At 43.6% G+C, this 17,887-nt stretch overlaps 1 protein-coding gene across 5 annotated transcripts in view; it reads right to left on the bottom strand.

Moving 5' to 3' along the window:
- Positions 1-17,887, bottom strand: part of MGAT5 (alpha-1,6-mannosylglycoprotein 6-beta-N-acetylglucosaminyltransferase) — a 259,845-nt gene that overhangs the window by 99,805 nt on the left and 142,153 nt on the right. For all 5 annotated transcript variants that reach the window (XR_010591273.1, XR_010591274.1, XM_042855663.2 and 2 more), the window contains 2 exons: positions 3,897-3,968; positions 2,167-2,328 (listed from right to left, as the gene is read on the bottom strand). Coding sequence is in view for 3 of the 5 variants with exons in the window: in XM_042855663.2 (XP_042711597.1) it covers positions 2,167-2,328; positions 3,897-3,968 (234 nt within the window). In the remaining 2 variants the exon portion in view is untranslated. The remainder of the gene's footprint in view (positions 1-2,166; positions 2,329-3,896; positions 3,969-17,887) is intronic.

Here is a 17,887-nt window from a genome sequence, read left to right as displayed (position 1 = left end):
AGCAGTTTCATCATTCAAACATTGGAATGTTAAGTAATTCCCATTAAAAATTAAAGCAGTCTGAAGACTAATAAGACAAGATTAATTACAGGACATAACAGTATTTCTTCTGCTCTTGGAGGACCATATTTTCTCATTAGGTACTTGCACTAGCTCGACACTCCAGCTGAGAAAGAAACGACATGTTTCTCTCTGGGGCTACTTCACACGGCTGCACACACAAACCACTCTGGACTGCACAAGAGTGACAAGGGTGCTCCCTCACCCCAATGGAGGGAATTTTTCTCTGCAGCTCTTCAGATCCTTTATGACCTTTGTAAATAAGCACTACAACCTGTATCATAACTGAGCACCAAACGCTGTGAAGAACTATCATCCTACTTTGATGACAAGATCATCTTGGCACATTCTCTAACAGCATGGATCTGCACCATCTATCCCTACCAACCAATAGCCCAACTGCATTCCCACAGTTTAAATAGTTCACTCAAGAAGTTCTGGATGTCCTAAGGGAATCTCGACCCATGATTTGTAAATCTAAGCCGCATCATTCCTGGCTTGTAAAAGATAGTTCTGAACAACTGGTACCGTTCCTCACCAAAATAGTCAACACCTCAGAGAAGGAATCTTCCCTTCTTCCTTCAAACACAAAATTGTCAGACCAAAACTGAGCAAACACACTCAGGAGACATAGCCAACTATCACCCTATGTCAAACCTCTCATCTCCCTTCATAGAGAAGTTAGCTAAAGGCCAACTACAAGATCAACTAATTGAAACTAATATTCTGGACCTGGAACAACTTGGCTTCAGGCCAGGATATGGAATTAAAATCATTTCAGTGGCACTCATGGTCAGACTCCTGTTAGTTGACTGAGGGCAAACATCCATTCTAATCTTCCTGGTTATCTCCGCAACATTTGACACAGTCGATCAGGAAATACTGTTGTCTTGTCTGTGAGAGGTGGCAGGAATCCAGGGCAATACGCTGATATGGTCTGAGTCCTTCCTGGAGGATGCATCCAACAAATAGGAATGGAAAACTGCATGTCATCCCATAAGGATGAGTTCCCTCTCTGGCCCTTTTCAACTATATACAACCACTAGGTGCACTGGTCAGACAACACTGACTCAAGTACCAGCAACATGAAGATGACACACAGCCCACACACGACCACAGCACTATCACCAAGTTTGGCTCAGTGATTGGATGAGATCAGCTCAGAGATGAAGAGAAGCTGGCTGAAGCTGAACCAGAGCAGAAGTGATACTAGTTGACAGAGGAAAGCATTTTGAAGAATTGCAGACAAGTTAAAGTCTCCTTTGGTCTGCAATCGATCAATTCAGTCTTTAGTTTACGAGTTCTCTTGGATATCTCACTGATAAGTTCTCACATAGCAGCAATGCTTTCTATCATCTCTGATTAGCTAAAAGTCTCAATTCCATCCTGGCAGATGATGACCTGGCCTCAGTTATTTATGTCTATCATCTCTCAGTTGGACTGCACAAATGTAATACACCTGGGCATGAAGCCTTCATTGCTTAAATGGCAACTAGTATAAATTGCTGTAGAACATCTCCTCAGCAACACATCAGACCTGTCCACAGTTCTCAACACTGATTTCACAGAGAATTTCAAATCACATTCAAGATCTCAGTCCTTATCTTCATGGCACTCCATAGCCTGGGCCCAGCATATCTAAAAGTCCATCCATCTAAAGCTCTGGGATGAAGACAGTGGTCGACAACTCCACTCCTCTGGTGCAATCTATAATAAGGGAAAATCTTGTCTCTGTGGCCCAGTTTGAAACTGTGGCACAAACTCCCCCAAGAACTAAAGACCATCACAACCCCCCCCCACACACACACCCCTTTTTGCTCCAAGTGTAAGGCATATTCCTTTGATCCTGCCTTCTCTAACACAAACACATAGCAATCCTGTATATTTTAAAAAATCCCACCCCCTCCCTAACCCCTCTCCCCCAAAACCCCTACACATAAAATAATCTACTAGCCCCACTAAGATCTTCTTGGAAACGGGAGTAAGAACAAATAAGAGACTAAGTAATTTTTACCTCTTCCCCGTCAAGCACTGCTTAGATGACAAGCACACTTTCCAAAAGCTGTTATGATTTCAACTGCCAGAAGCGGTTAATAAAAAACTCACTTTTTTTCGTTTTCTTTTCTCCAGGTTTTGCTTTTCTGCAAGTGACTTAATTGCTTCAATCCAAGCATCAGCCATTCGTCTGATGCGCAACATCATCCATCGGAATTCTTCATGCCTTGACATCATTTTGTAGAGGAGATCAAAGTTGGTATGGATTTCAGCCTTCAATTAAACATTAAGTAATAAAATCAGAACTTCATACAGTGTAATGTTCTTCAGTAACAATCTGTCATACTTAAACACTCTGTGCTTCACATCCCCCATTTGTAAAATGAAGAAAAATATACCACCTATCTCACAGGTGGTTAAGGCTTTAATTAACACTTATAAAGTCTATAGAGTCCTTTGGCTGGAAATCACTATCACTACAGAAGAGTCAGTTATTTTTATTACTACCTTGTAGCCTGGAAAATACCAAAGTCATAAGTTTATGCAGAGCTCAGAAAGGATTTTTATTTGTTCAGTATCATAGTTCTGTTTTTGATTATGTGGCTACAAAGTGAGCCTAAGTGGCTCTACCTCAGATAATCTATGATTAAAATGCACTAGAAACAAAAGAGAAGTAGCCCCAAGGCTCTATAATTATTTGTCATGAATGAGCAAAGAAAGAAAAAGTTAGTCATGACAACATTAAGAAAGCAGCCTTAACTGGAAACAGTCCTCCTGCTAGAACAGATTAATCTATCCACAGTCAGGTTAACAATGTTCATATATAGGCCATCAATTACCCTAAGATATACAAGTGCTTTACAATCAGATGATAATGTTTATAGCTCTGGAGCATATGAAGAAAAACCAAATTTTATGAAAAATCAAAATGCTGACACAAAACTAAAATACAATCAAGTGTATGAGCCGTTTGCTGAGACTCTGGCCCTTGAGACATTATTGCTATGATTAGAGAAAGCTTGCAGTGCACAAATCCATCCATTTTTTTAAAAAAATGGACAGTTTACACCAATGCTGAATGGCCATGGAAGATAGTCAGCACCTTTTTAACTTTATCCAGCAATATGAAGCCCTCAATTTTGCAAAGATTTGCTTAAACTTTATGTACTGCAAAAGACCCATTGACTTCATCGGGACTACTCAGTGCACAAGGCTTTGTATGACTTGGACCCACAATTGTAACTTGCAATAATGGAGGAAAACTGGGTGAAATGCTGTTCACATGACTGAGTGTGTAGCCTCATTGATAACTGTCTCTAAGGCTTGGTCTACACTACCCCCCTAATTCGAACTAAGGTACGCAACTTCAGCTACGTGAATAACGTAGCTGAAGTCGAAGTACCTTAGTTCGAATTTACCTTGGTCCACACTCGGCAGGCAGGCTCCCCCGTCGACTCCGCGGTACTCCTCTCGCCGAGCTGGAGTACCGCAGTCGACGGCGAGCACTTCCGGGTTTGACTTATCGCATCCAGACTAGACGCGATAAGTCGAACCCAGAAGTTCGATTGCCAGCCGCCGAACTAGCGGGTAAGTGTAGCCAAGGCCTGAAGGAGTAGTTTGCATGGAAAAGAGGAATATGATTGGAGGACTCTAGTGTTAATATTCTTATTGGCATTTATATGGGTATAAGCTTCCGATTTTTGTCTGTGGACTGATTAACAAACTGTTTCCTTGCCTATACAGTAAGTGATAAGCTGAAGAATGAAAATGAATCTGTTGGACAATTTCACTGAACATTTAAATAGGTTTTAAGGCACAGCCAAAATCACCACTGCTCTCACCATTGCTTTTTTATCAGTTTCTTCATCAGGATTTTTTGCTCTCCAAGGTAAATGAGGACACCAGTTTTCAACCTGCAAAAATAATGGACGGAAAAGTTCTTTTGTTCTGCTTTCAACACGTGCAACTTTATCAAATTCTCTAGTATTTCATTGATGTTATACTTCTCTACAGCTTGATTGATGAATAACAAGTCAGCCTAAAACAAAGCCATTTGCTGTTATGATGTGTCTTCCAGGAAAAGACATCAAAGATGCTTTGCAGTATAAATGGATACCAGGGAAAAACTTAAGATATACCAAAAGCTCTACGCATACCTTAAATATAGTTTATAGAAGGTAATTTTCAATAGCTGGTTGCTTTTTATGAGGGAAAAAAGGAATAAAAAAAAATAGTTTGGAATATGTTACCCAGTTCTAAGGACATGGCTACAAAACCTATAGGGATGGATTAAAAAATAGGGTCAAGTATTCTACCCTGTACATTTGAGTTCTCCTTTACCAATCTAGACAAGAAACATTATACTGCCAGTGAGGAGGCTTGTTGGGAAGTAACGGAGGAGGATGGTGCGGATGACACAGGAAAAGGCATGCGTTTAACAACAAAATGGCACCACATATCAATGTTAAGACAAAGGAAAGGTAACCACAAGGACTGAGTGACAATAATGACGGGGGAACCATGGCAGTAGCTGCTACCATTGTACTCTGGTACAATGTACTCTGGAGTCACTGCTGCTTGTATAATGGCTGGTTAGTACAGCACCTTCCTGCTCTTCAATTTAAGATCTGCAGAGAGGCAGGGTTCTTAAGCTGCATTGAGGCCTAAACGATTGGTTTGCAGACGATGTTGTGGAGAAGGAAGAGTGTGTGTGCTGTCTGCACAACTCTCAACACTACTGGTGGAGAGAAGGCACTAAAGGCCCAAAATACTTGCACACGTATTGGGGAGAGGCAGAAGAGCAAGAGTGTGCTGGCCAGCTAGGATACCATCACTAACAGGGCTTGTGTAGGAGTTCCATGGGAGCAGAAGTCAGTGTTGCTGTCGTTATGCTCCTGTGTTTACAAAAACAGTCAAAATAAATGCAATATTTAGCTTAGAGATAAACAAGGCGGGTAAGGTAGAAGATATTACCTCACCCACCTTGTCTCGCTCCTATCCTGGGACTAACATATTTGCAATGTTGTTATAGCCATGTTTAGCTTACTCAGACCTACTCTATGTTCTGAAAGCAGTCAACCCAAAATCAGTAAAGTAGAGTAGCCTAAGCTAAATAGCATGCAAAAAGATTATGTAGAAAAGCGATCATACAAAAATGATTTAGTAGAAACCATAACCTCATTAGAAGCAAAAAAAATCCAACCCAGCTGGGTTCCCCATCTATATATGAGCATTCAAACAAATGTTAGGACCTCTTCCACTCAACATATTTAGTAGAGTGTCTGAAAGTGGTAATGGGGTCAATCCCCACTTGGGAAATGCCTGGCTCTTCATTACACTCAAACTCAGGAAAGATGCTGGACATTGTAGTAATAGTTCGTAATTTTAATCAACACAGGCTGCACAAGCACTAGTGAAAAATACTAGAAACCTCCATTCTTGCAACCTAAGATGCTCAAATCAGCTTGGCTTTGCTAAACAACTGTATTTTTTAACCAGGTAGGCAGGATGTTTTGGAGCACACAGCAAGATATTTCTACTATCAAAACTGATCTGTATTAAAGGAGAGGTGACCAGGACTATTGCACAGCCCTCTCTTCTGGCTTCACACACACTTTCATCACACCCAGCAGATCTTGCCACTTACCCATGGCTCTTACCACAACCGTCTCCTTCTGCATCATAACATGTATCGTTCCCCCATCCTTCCGCCCACTGCTCCATCTCCAATGTCTAGTCATTCTCATGCCTCTACTGTTCCCACCAGCTCTACCTGCTCTTCTTTCCTTCTCCACTACAACCCCGCCTCTCTCACCACCACAAATCTAGGTCCTGTGTCCACATCTTCCTCCTCAATTCTGGTGACCTTTGCTTCCATCCTGGTTCCGCTCCTCTCCTCATTTGCACACCAGTCCCCCAACATCTCATGCAATATCTTAGGGGACCATACTGCAGTATGTTTATAAATTGTATATGTATCACTGTGGGCCAGGGATTGTATGCAACTTGGAGGGGTAGAGGGGCGAAGAAGGGTTACCACAGCTCCTCTAGGAACTAAAAACTATGGGTGGTAATTAAAGTGAATCATTCAGGTTGTAAACATATCCAGAGAGGTACCACCCCCCGAGAGGTTTACATTTAATGGTACACACTGGGTTTTCCAGAGACCACCAGACAAAGAAAAATCTTTTGGCATAGAAAGACAGAGTGACACCGGGCTTTTTTTCTTTGACTCAGCAAACAGACAGTCCAACCCTTGCATTAGGGTTGGAAAGACTTTGGCTTACTAGGGCCCCATAAGACTAACGGGTGAAATCTGCTGAGCTTTTAGTAGGTGTATAGGACCTTTATTGGTTTTAGGTTCTCTCTTTAATGCTTTACCTTGAAGAATAAATATATTTTGCTTTGTGTACATTGTAACCAATGTACACTGCTGTAGCTCCTGGAGAGAGATTAACCACAGATGCTGGACCCAAGTCATGCCATCTGGGGAATAAAGATGGGGGAATAACAGTTTGCACAGAGACTGCAAACCTATACCCCCAATCTGGAGGGAGATAGAGGAAGGTCCCTACCCAAGAAAGGTGGCCCCCGAGAGCCTGAAACCTTAAGTGGGTGCCCTCGAGACAGACCGGAGAGGGTCAAAGGTGCACTAATCCCTGAAACTGGGACAATCGCAACCTCTTCGTACCTCACCCTCTCTAGCTCCTGGTTCTCACAGACCGGTATCCTTCACCTGAGCTGCTTGTGCAGCTGCCCTCTCTATGAAGGCATCTCTTCTCACACTCTCTGCTCTGGATCAGGTCTGCTCCTGCTGCTTCCAATGCCTTCCCCTTTCCACTCTTCTTCTTTTGAACAGCTTTGTATCGGACTTTCTCTCCTCCCCATGTTGCTGTCCCCATCCACCTAACTCCTCCCCATCAGCCTTCCTCTCTGATTTCAACTTGTGGCTCTCTCCTCACAGTGTCCCACGCTTGTCTTCAGTGACCCCAACTTTCATGTTGATAACCCTGCTGACCCCTTAGCTGCAAGTATCCTTGCCAGCATCTCTTCATTTGCTGTGCAGCCCTGATTCAACTCTCCTGCTAGTCAAAGAGATCATTCACTTGGCTTGGTTCTCACCAATCACCGTGCTCTCTTTTTCTCTGATTTCTCTGTTGCTGAGTTCTCTCTTTCTGACCATCACCTGTTCCCTTTATCATCCATCAACCCCTCCCGCAACACACAGTCACATGACCTTTCCATTACTTCCAATCCCTCAGCGTTGATCACTACTTTTCTGCTCTCAGCCTTCTTTCCTCACCGTCTCTTACCTTTCTTCCAATGATCTGGTTGTTGATGCTTTCCCTGCTTCACTCTCCTCCACCCTTAACTCTTTTGCCTCTCCACCATTGCAAAGTATGCCCTGTCAAGTGCCGACCCCCATTCCTGCCCCAGCGCCCCCACCACAACCACTTCCTCCAGTCCTGCTGTCACAATGCAGAGCATCTCGGGTGGAAATCCTGTGAACAGACTGACTTCCTCAACTATAAATGTGTTCCTTCCTCCTTTGGTTCTGCCACCCTCCTGGCTAAAAATATCACTTCTCTAGCTTAATTGAATCCCTCACCCATGGTAACAGTCACCTTTAACTCATTCCTCAAACTTTTCCTTGCTCCTGCCTCCACTTCCCTCTCCGCACAGGATCTTGCTGACTTCTTCCAAGAGAAATTTGACAAAACAGGACGTGGCTCACCTTCCTTCCCCCTCCCCCCACCTTCCTGCAACACCATCTTCACCCTTCCATCACAGATACAGAAGTTTATCTGCTATCCTCCTCAAATCCCTCCACTTGCCCCACTGACCCCATCCCATCTCCCATGAACCCATCCTCATCCCCTCCCTTACTTTTCTCCTTAACCTCTCCCACTCCTCTGGTTCTTTCTGTTCACAATACAATCATGCTTTAGTCTCTCTCATCTTAAAATCATCCCACCCTAGACAGCACTTATTCTCCAGCCACCACCACCCCATCTCCCTTCTCCTCTTCATTTATAGACTGCACTGCCTACAATTGCTGTGTGGAATTCTCCTCCTCCTGAACCATTCTAGACCCTCTTTAACCTGGCTTCCACCCCTTGCACTCACTGAGCTTGCCCTGCCCTTAGGCACCGACTTCCCCTCTGCCCTATGATTGCTTGACCCCCACACTCTTGGCCGCCCCTGCACCACCATCCTTACCCTGCCCCAATTCCACTCTCTTCCCCCAAGTCCCCGCCCCGCCTCTTTACCGCCTCCTCCACTGAGCGTGCCACATCCCCACTCCTTGCCCTCCCTCCCAGAAAGTCCTAAGCACTGCCAAACAGCTGTTTGGTGATGGGAGGGAAGCGCAGGGAGAAGTGGGGATGCCGCAATCGGAGGAAGGGGTGGGGGGAGCTTGGCTGCCAGTGGGTGCGGAGCGCCCGCAAATTTTTCCCTGTGGGTGCTCCAGCCCCTCAGCACCCACAGAGTCTACGCCTATGGCCTTGCCATAGTCTCGAATGACCTCTTCCTAGCCAAAGGTCAGATCCAGTACTCCATCCTCAGCCATCTTCCTCTTGAAATCTTATCCTTCCCCTTGGCTTCTGTGACTCTCATTTCTTGGTTTTCCTCCTACCTCTCCAATTACTCCTTCATCATGTCCTTTGCAGGATACTTCTCATCTCTCTGTGAGGATTCCACAGAGCTTTATCCTTGGGACCTTATGAATCTTATGAATAAAGATCAAAGGACTGTTTTGATATTATTGGGATTGCGAAAAGTTACAAGAGATCTTTCCACTGAACAGGCAAGAGGACAGCGTGACTTGTATCATGAATGGATGGATGACCACAGCCAAGCCTGACTGTAATATGCTGGGGAGTATTTTGCGTGAGCTTTTGCTTTATATGACTTAACACCTAGTTAGGCCCTAGAAAGCATGTTGTGAATTTATGTTGTATTTAACCCTTTGTTTCCATTAATTTGACTTTCATCTTCTCAAATCTCTGTTTTGTTAAATACACTTCTCGTTTTTCCTATAAACGTATCTAAGTGCCATATTGAGCAGAGGACATCCTACGGTGTAACTGGTCCGTTGATATGTACTATTCCTTTAGGAGTAGCAGATCTGCGAATTCAGTGAGTGTCCATGGATCAGAGGCTGGACACTCCGGGGAATGCTCGGATTGCTCAGGGCTTGGAGCGTACCGATCGTTAACCTGCAAAGAGAGTGCGTGGGGCCTGCAGAGGCCTTGAAGGCAGTGCTGACCCACAGTGGGCACAAACAAGGCTTCCTCACACTAAGGGCAGGTGGTAGCAAGGTGCCTCACAATCCTGGGGACCCCTAGGAAGAGTCACAGTGGTGTAGTCAGTAGGCTATTTCTGGTTAGCAAGGGTCATGTTCCTGGCACTTATATACCAGAAAGTCATGAGAAGGTTGGAAACAAAGAAAAAGGTTACTGTTTGTTATTTACTGTTTATTTCAGGTAAGGGAAATAGAACAGAGGAAGAACATGATGAATAAATCCAGAGACATACATCAAGTATAACAAAAGACATTTGGAAAAACTTGTACTGAATGTGGCTTAAATGCTACAGGAAAAAATGAGGAAGGGATGAGATTGCTACTCTCAGAACATAAGGAGCAATGAGATCTGAATGATCTGCCCACAGAGACTGAGAACAAGTGAGGTATAGGCTTAGAGAGAGAATTTGGTACTGATCAGGGCCAGCTCTGGCTTTTTTGCCGCCGCGCCCCCCTACCCCCCCCCAGCACAGCAGGGGAGGGCGGCGAGCCCCGTGGGGAGGGCGGCGAGCCCCGGCCGGGGCTCCGCTCTCCCCGGCGGCGAGCCCCGGCCGGGGCTCCGCTCTCCCCGGCGGCGAGCCCCGGCCGGGGCTCCGCTCTCCCCGGCGGCGAGCCCCGGCCGGGGCTCCGCTCTCCCCGGCGGCGAGCCCCGGCCGGGGCTCCGCTCTCCCCGGCGGCGAGCCCCGGCCGGGGCTCCGCTCTCCCCGGCAGCCAGAGCTCCGCTGTCCCCGGCGGCGAGCCCCGGCCGGGGCTCCGCTCTCCCCGGCAGCCAGAGCTCCGGGGGGAGGGCGGCGAGCCCGCCCGGGGCTCCGCTCTCCCTGGCGGCCAGAGTGCCGGGCGGCGAGTTCCAGCCATGGCCCCGCTCTCCCCGGCGGCCAGAGTGCCGGGGGGAGGGCGGCGAGCCCCGGCTGTGGCCCCGCTCTCCCCGGTGGCCGGAGCACCGCGCCGCCCCCCTGCAGGTGCCGCCCCAAGCACAAGCTTGGTGGGCTGGTGCCTGGAGCCGGCCCTGGTACTGATACAAGTGAAGTAGCCATAAATCTTTAACTGGTCAAGTCACACCAGATGTATATCGCTTAAAGTTTAGAAACCTCAATAAAGATGGTATATCACAAGGATTATGTTCATAAAATGGTGGATTATTTGAGGAAATGGATAAAAAGTAAAGGGACAGAATCATAAGAAGTTGGTAGATCTAACTGCTCAGGAGCAGTTCTATGATATCTGCTCAGCTGTGTGGGAGAAATCCCCAGCTTCTGTTGCAGAGGCAGCAGACTCATACTTACTAGCAGGACCCTACACAGAGTGCAGTACCCAAAGGGAAGACCAAAAGCCTGTACTAAAAAGGGGCACACCAGTTTGTTCCTGGGGAAAAAAGGAGGGAGGAGAATGGCTAAGTCCACATCACCCTAGTACTTGTCACCTCCTGATAACCCAAATTACTGGACCTGAGGCCAAGAGGAAGGCCTAAGAAAACATTACTCATGTGGGTCCCTTGAACACATGAAAAAGCAATGGGAATCCAAATACAGGCCCCAGTCTGTCCAGGTTAATGCAGCTACCCTTGAGACAGAGACTTGATTGAGGACCTAGAGAGGTCTGAGCTGAAGATGATGCCTGCCTAAGTGACAGGCCAGAGGAGAGTGTTGTTCACAGTAATCAAGAAAGAAGGCGGCAGGGAGAATTTGGGGGTGAAAAATTAAGAGCTCAGTTTTAGCCATACTGAGCGTGAGCTGACTGCTAAACATTCCTCTGCCACCACTGAAGTCTCTGACTTGAGGGTAACTGCATTAACCTGGAGACACTGGGGCCTGTATTTGGATCCCCAAATAACAATGAAGGAGAGAGGAAGCCTGTACATTGATTCTAGGAAGAGAGGGATGAAAGCTGATACAGTCAAAATAGCCAGTCAGGAAGACTATTTAGCGGTAGCATGTTGACAGACTTGCGGAGTGCAAGGCACGGGTGTGAGAGACAAGAAGGAAGGTGTTTGTAATAGCAAAGGTGAGAGATGACAAAACAAGGATCAAGGTTTTGGAAGCTGGAACAGAGAGAAAGGGATGAATTTTGGAGATAATTAGAGAACAAGCGGGATTTAGCATTGGCCAGAATATGCAGGAAAGGGGGAGAGCAGGATCAAAAGTGACACCAAGACTGTAGGCCTTGTTTTGCAGATGGACATTAACAAATCCCACCACTGACCCAAGCCAAAACTCATCCATCATAAAATCATTTTTAGAACTTAGTGAATACTGGCAACAGAGCGAACGAAGCAGCATTGAGCATACACTAGGTATTCAGCAGCAGAGAACTGAAATTTTCTGTAAATGTTCTGGAAACACCCAGTAAGCAAGTAAACATTGCCCTCTGCAATTCAGGAAGTGGCACCAGATAATTTTCTCATATTCGAGAACCCTGTCCCTCAGTTCAAAGGGCTATACCATCTTGGTGGTGGGGGAGAGAAATCAGGCCACATTCAAAGTTTTAAGTTGACATGCTGAGCTCTGGGAAAGGAAAGGAGTCCACAAGAAAGTACGGCTTTCTACTGCAGAAATCAAAAATACACGAGCTGCTGTCCCCTATATATGGGAGTTAACACATATGGACCTTGACTTTTACTAGCCCTGCCTATAGTAAATATGTAGAATCAATATTTTTTCGTCATTTGGGATATCAGTGATTAAGAATGTTTGGGTAGTACAGGGAGATCTGAGCTCTGAAACATCAATATGCTAGAGGCTTATTCTTCCCTAAAAGAAAATACAAGTTACTAGAAGAACTAGATTAATATGATGCAAATACACCTCTACCCCGATAGAACGCTGTCCTCGGGAGACAAAAAAATCTTACCACGTTATAGGTGAAACCGTGTTATATTGAACTTGCTTTGATCAGTCGGAGCACGCAGCCCCGCCCCCCCGGAGCACTGCTTTACCGCGTTATATCTGAATTCGTGCTATATCGGGTCGCGTTATATCGGGGTAGAGGTGTAGAAAAAAGTTTGAATATTATGTCATTGGCTCTTTCCATACAAGCAAACTCCTCTCTGTTGTGTCATATGAACCCAATGGTACTATATGATATACAGACTGCTCTTGCTACATCTTCTCCTGGTGATGGATTAAAAAAACCTCTGCTGTGCACATTGGTGGCCTGTGTTAATGCATGCACTTACTGTTATTCCCCTACTCTTCCCTCCCCTGCTTCTTTCTGCTTTTTGTTATAGCTGAGTCAGGGTCTATCCTACTATGGGTCTGTACAGTGCCCGGTATAATGGGCTTCTGTCCTAGTAAAGGACCCTAGCATATACTAGAGAGAAGGTGGGCGAGGTAGTACCTTTTATTGGGCCAACTTTTGTTGGTGAGAGAGAAGTTTTCAGGCTTACACAGAGCTCTTCTTCAAGTTTGGGAAATGTACTCACTCTGAGTTTCTTGTCTCTCTAACCTACAGAAATTGGTCCAATGGAAGATATTGCCTGGCCCACCTTATCTCTCTAATATTGTGGAACCAACATGGCTATAACCTAGCATCATCTATAATAGATATAAATAATAATCAGGTGTCCATGCTGATGATATATTCAATACTCGGTATTATGAGGTGTTATTTACTTTGTCAACCATCTCCCACAATTAGTTTGACTTCTTTGCAGTTTGCTGACAGCCTTATTATTTCCTGCAAGGTTTAATACAGACTTTATTTTGGACTGGTTTTGCAGCTTGTATATATACAAATAGCTTCCCTCAGAAATGCATTCTGGGTTCAAGGTTTCTGTAGCTACTGGATGAGCAGTGAAGAATGTAGCTATTTTTTTTTTTATAACCATGCCCACTGCTGTGGCATCTGAGAGGCTTATACATTTACAGAAGGGAACACAAAAAGTTATATGCAGCCAGTTCTCCTTCCCAAATTCAGTAAGAAGGTGATTATCTTTTTCTTTTTAAATGGGATGATGTTGGGGTTACTGCAGAGCGTAGATGAAGAACTGGGTTTTATATTTTGTTCTCTAAAGACAGAATCGTCTCCATTCTGGTCTTTTCTAACAATGAGTTGTGGGCCATTTGAAGAGAAAGCTTTGACTCTTGGACACACAAATATTACTCGAGATTGGTAGTGCCATTATTTCAGTGGATCTCAGATGTTGTAGGAAGTCCTTATGTGCAGTGAACAGCTCCCCTCTGGTTACTTATGCCAGTCCCGTGGAAAGATTCTAAAAAGGCGATGCATATTTGGTGGAAGGAGGAGTATATTAAGCATTACTAGGCATTGTTAAAGCCAGGCAGAGGAGAACATTGAGAACTTGGTGTTACAAGGCTGCTCATATCAGAGATGTGGTTTAGCTAAGTATGCCCTGACCAATCTCCATTTCAGAAGTTGGAAATAGTCGTGTTCAACATTTGGCCAGTTATGACTATCCACTGTAGGGAGTATTCAGCCCCCCTTAGCAATCGCAGATGGCAAGCTAGAAGACTATTTGACTGGCTAATAAAGTAGAATTAAATATACAACTCATACAGCCAGATTTGGAGCACTCTGTGGAAACAGCCATTTTCTGGACGTAGCTGTTACAGACCTTAATTGCTCTGGATCCCTTTTAAAAAGGAGACAGCAGCAGCTGAAAGCATATTGTCCATGACTGAGCTACTGTATGATTTTGTTGCACACGTTTATGGTAACTGCAGCCTTTCCCATTTTCTTGATCAGCATTTGTATTTTGATCCCTAACTGACTGGAGAAGAAATGCTAAAAATGGAGAACTAGTGGTGTACGTCTAGTATGTGAATTAAAAAACAAATCCTCTATTGTACTTTTAAATCACCCATTACGGTAGTATTTGAGAGCCTCACAAACATTAATGTACTTATTCTCAACACCCGTGAGGCAGGGAAGTGCTATTATCCCCATTGAATAGAGAACTGAACTGAGGCACAGAAAGGCTAAGTGACTTGCTCTAAAAATCACCTGCCACAAATTAGCCTTAGGAAAAGTTTAATTCCTTCAGGAATTGCAACACAAATGTTCCTCTCCGATGGCCCCACAACGCGTAGCCACATTACCTACCATGAGAGCGTCTTTGTAAATATCTGCCCTTCAAAAAAGTTCAAAAAGTACTTCTTAGAATACTTTGCACACCACTGGAGTAGCTAGGACAGGAAAAGTGGGTAGGCCACGGCTTTCGGGTGGGCAGGCAATGACGGGTGGGTGGGAAGGGTGGCAGGAAGGATCGGGAGAGGTGGCAGGAGAGATGGGGGGCCTGCCTTCTCCCTACCCCCTCCAAGCAGCCCTTACCGCTCAGCAGGCACCTGAAGAGAAGGCTGCCCGGGGCCCACAGGCTGCGGAGTGCACTTGTAGGGTGGAGGGGGACCCTGCCGGGGCTCGAGCTCCGCCCATCCCTCCTGTCCCCGGCGCTAGGGTCGGAGACTGGGGCAGCAGCATGTGGCGCCGGCAGGAGAGGGATGCGCCATGTGGCTGAGCTGACGGACACCGAGCTGGGGGCGGGAGTCCCAGCCTGTGAATTCGGGAGGCTCTGGCCCTGATTTGGGTGGGCCAGGCCTACCCGTGGCTATGCCCCTGTTGCACACATTAATGATCCACTTTAGATGCCCATTACGGTAGTATCTGGGCATCTAACATTTGTTAACATTTATCCTCAATACCCCTGTGAGGTAGACAAGCAATATTTCCATTTTACAGATGGGAAACTGAGGCAGAGAGAGACTAAGGAAATTTTGGTGGTGCAATGAATTGAACCCAAATCCAAGGCTAATATGCTCAAACTACTGAATCATCCTTCCTCTCCATTAGATATTGAATATGGTTATCACCTTCTAGTGGTCAGTGGCCCACTAAAGAAGTGTCAGATATGCTTTAGGCACAAAGTGTTACAGAAATCCAGTGAAGTTATGGCCTATTCTTTCCTTCCTACAAGGCTCAGACTGAAATGTTATTTAACCAAGTTTGTCTAAGTAAAGGCGTACCATTCATGATGCTGTTTTGACATTACCTAAAGCTTGGAAGAAATACAAATCATCTCACTCACCTCAAAGCTATCGGCTGGCTTCCAAATGAAGCAAAAAGGCTGCTTCAGAGATGGCATTAGTGCCCCCAAAGGAAAGCCAGTGAACAGGTAAAGACTAAAGAGGGCTGCGTGAAATAAAAACTCAGTGGGCAATGGGCAAAAAATTAATTTTTCATAGGGTTTTTTATTTATTCTTACAATTTTATGATGAGATCTGTGATTTTCTAATGGAAATACAGTTTTTTCACTGAATAAATCATGAATTTCCAAAGACATCATTTTGCCCAGAAGCAAAGTCATCCCTGAAAATCAGAGCTGAATCAGTGACCGTACGCGGTAAAATGTTGCTGTTTTGACCAATCAGTTATTTCAAAAATGTAAATGAAAAATTATGTTTCGAAAAACAAGCCAATTTTTTTGTTAAAAAGGTGAGTTTTTATCCCAAAGAAATAGACATATTTAGTCCCTAATGCCTAGAATGTTTAATTATTTTTAAAGTTAGAGGAGCAACTATTTTCAGTATCCTAGAAAAACAATTCCAAGTTATCATTAGGATATTGAAAACTGCTGCTCCTCTAATACAAAGAGGGTTTATCTTATATTCTAGATGAAAGGGTCACACAGTTTCATTACAACACAAACAGGAGACACCAATCTAGAAAATAAGATGTTGCATTTGGTACTAAGTAGCAGTTGCCCTTAATGATTTTAAAAATAATATAAACTAATAGAAGATATCAACTATTGTATTATGTCATTTTGACAGTAACAGTAGTGCATAATACGACATGACTTGACATGTCATTATGCACTATTACTATTGATATGTAATGAAAATGTAAACAAAAAAATAAATTTAAACTTAAAGATTTCATTTTGAAACGCAATCCTTCTAAAGCAAAATATTAAAAAATGGAAATTCTAATTTAAAAATTAATTTTTGTAACAAATGCCATAGAAATGATTAGGATTTTCACAAACAAAATTGGTTTTGTCAAAAACGTTCAAACCATCTCTAAATCCTAGGTGTGCCTCTAAGCTGCTGCGTGACATTGGGCAAGTCATTTCATCTTCCTGCCCCAGTTTCACTGTCTAAAGTGAAGAGTGATATGTAGGTACCTTTGTAAAGCGTTTTGAGAGCTATAAATACAAACCATATTACTACTGAAGGGGGCTTCATGGAAGCAGTGCATTCTGAGAAGAGATCTGAAAAAAGGTACATGCTTGTCATACTAGATTACAGAGGCTGTTAGATAAATATATTAGACCTGGGTATATTCTCCCCATGCTCTCTATCTATATATGTTTTGTCATTTCCAATATACCGCACGTGTATAATCAATTATATTATTCCTGTATACTTATCTTATCCTATATACTTATACCTTATCTTTAAAGGTGGAATTGAAAAAAAAGTAAAAAAAAAACCTTTTGTTCCTGCTACAGTAATGCATTTTACTATTTTAAGGTGGCTGCCCTCTTCCCCCTACCCATCACTCAGAGTTCTGTAGCCAAATTTATCATTCAGCTTTTCACCCATATCATAAACCATCAATTCTCCATCATAGCCCACTTTGACAAATTACTTTGTGCAACACCATTTCCAAGTTATCTTTAGCAGCCAACACAGCTCATAAATCCACACCATTGTAGTGGTTATTAGAATTTCATTTCATGCTTGCATTCACAAACATTTAAGCTTTCAACCTTTGCTATTGGGCATTAATCATGGCATTAATCATGGGATTAAGTATGCTGAATTTATACTCAAGGTTAACAGCATGTTCAACCAATATTAGTTTTACATACTGTCAAGGGAGAACTCTAAAAGGCAAAGACCTATCTGTCAGTTCTTCCCTAAATACAAAAACAAATTGATGAGTAAAGAACTGTTTTTCTGTTCCACTATGAGCACAAAAAATCATATAAATTCATCAGTGTTACTTAAAAAGTCATTTCAAATAAAAGTCTGCAAACAGCCTAAATCCTTGCCAATCACTTAACCTCTTAACCTACCATAGTAATTACAATGGAAGCAACATGTACAAATTGATATTAAAAATATATGGTGTCTGGTACAAGACACCAATGAACAAATCTCCTCTTTTAGTATAAGGAAAAATAAATTAATTTTCCAAAATATTTCAGGTAGCAGAAAAACCTATTTATAAAAAATAGAGGGAAGTTAAACATATCTAAAATTATATATTTGCATAAACTTTTTGATACTGGCTTATACTCATAATGGGTTAATTATGCAATTCATAAACGAATCAGCTATATTCTACCTTATTTCCCTGGCATCTATAAATGTATAGTTACCTAATGAACCTTAGGCACCTTGCCTACCATTTAGATTATATGCACATTCAGCCTTCCAGATGTGAAAGGCTGAAAAATAAGATTTGCCCTCCCTGCCAAGAACACATGCTGCATTAAACCCATCTTGCTTCATACCCAATACAATAGCTTAATATTTTACTTATTAACAGTATCTTATTTGAAAGCAATGA

This window comes from Chrysemys picta, chromosome 11, assembly GCF_011386835.1.
Source record: "Chrysemys picta bellii isolate R12L10 chromosome 11, ASM1138683v2, whole genome shotgun sequence".
Taxonomy (NCBI): domain Eukaryota; kingdom Metazoa; phylum Chordata; order Testudines; family Emydidae; genus Chrysemys; species Chrysemys picta.
Note: the sequence above shows the minus strand (reverse complement) of the source record. Positions and strands in the feature narration are given on the sequence as shown.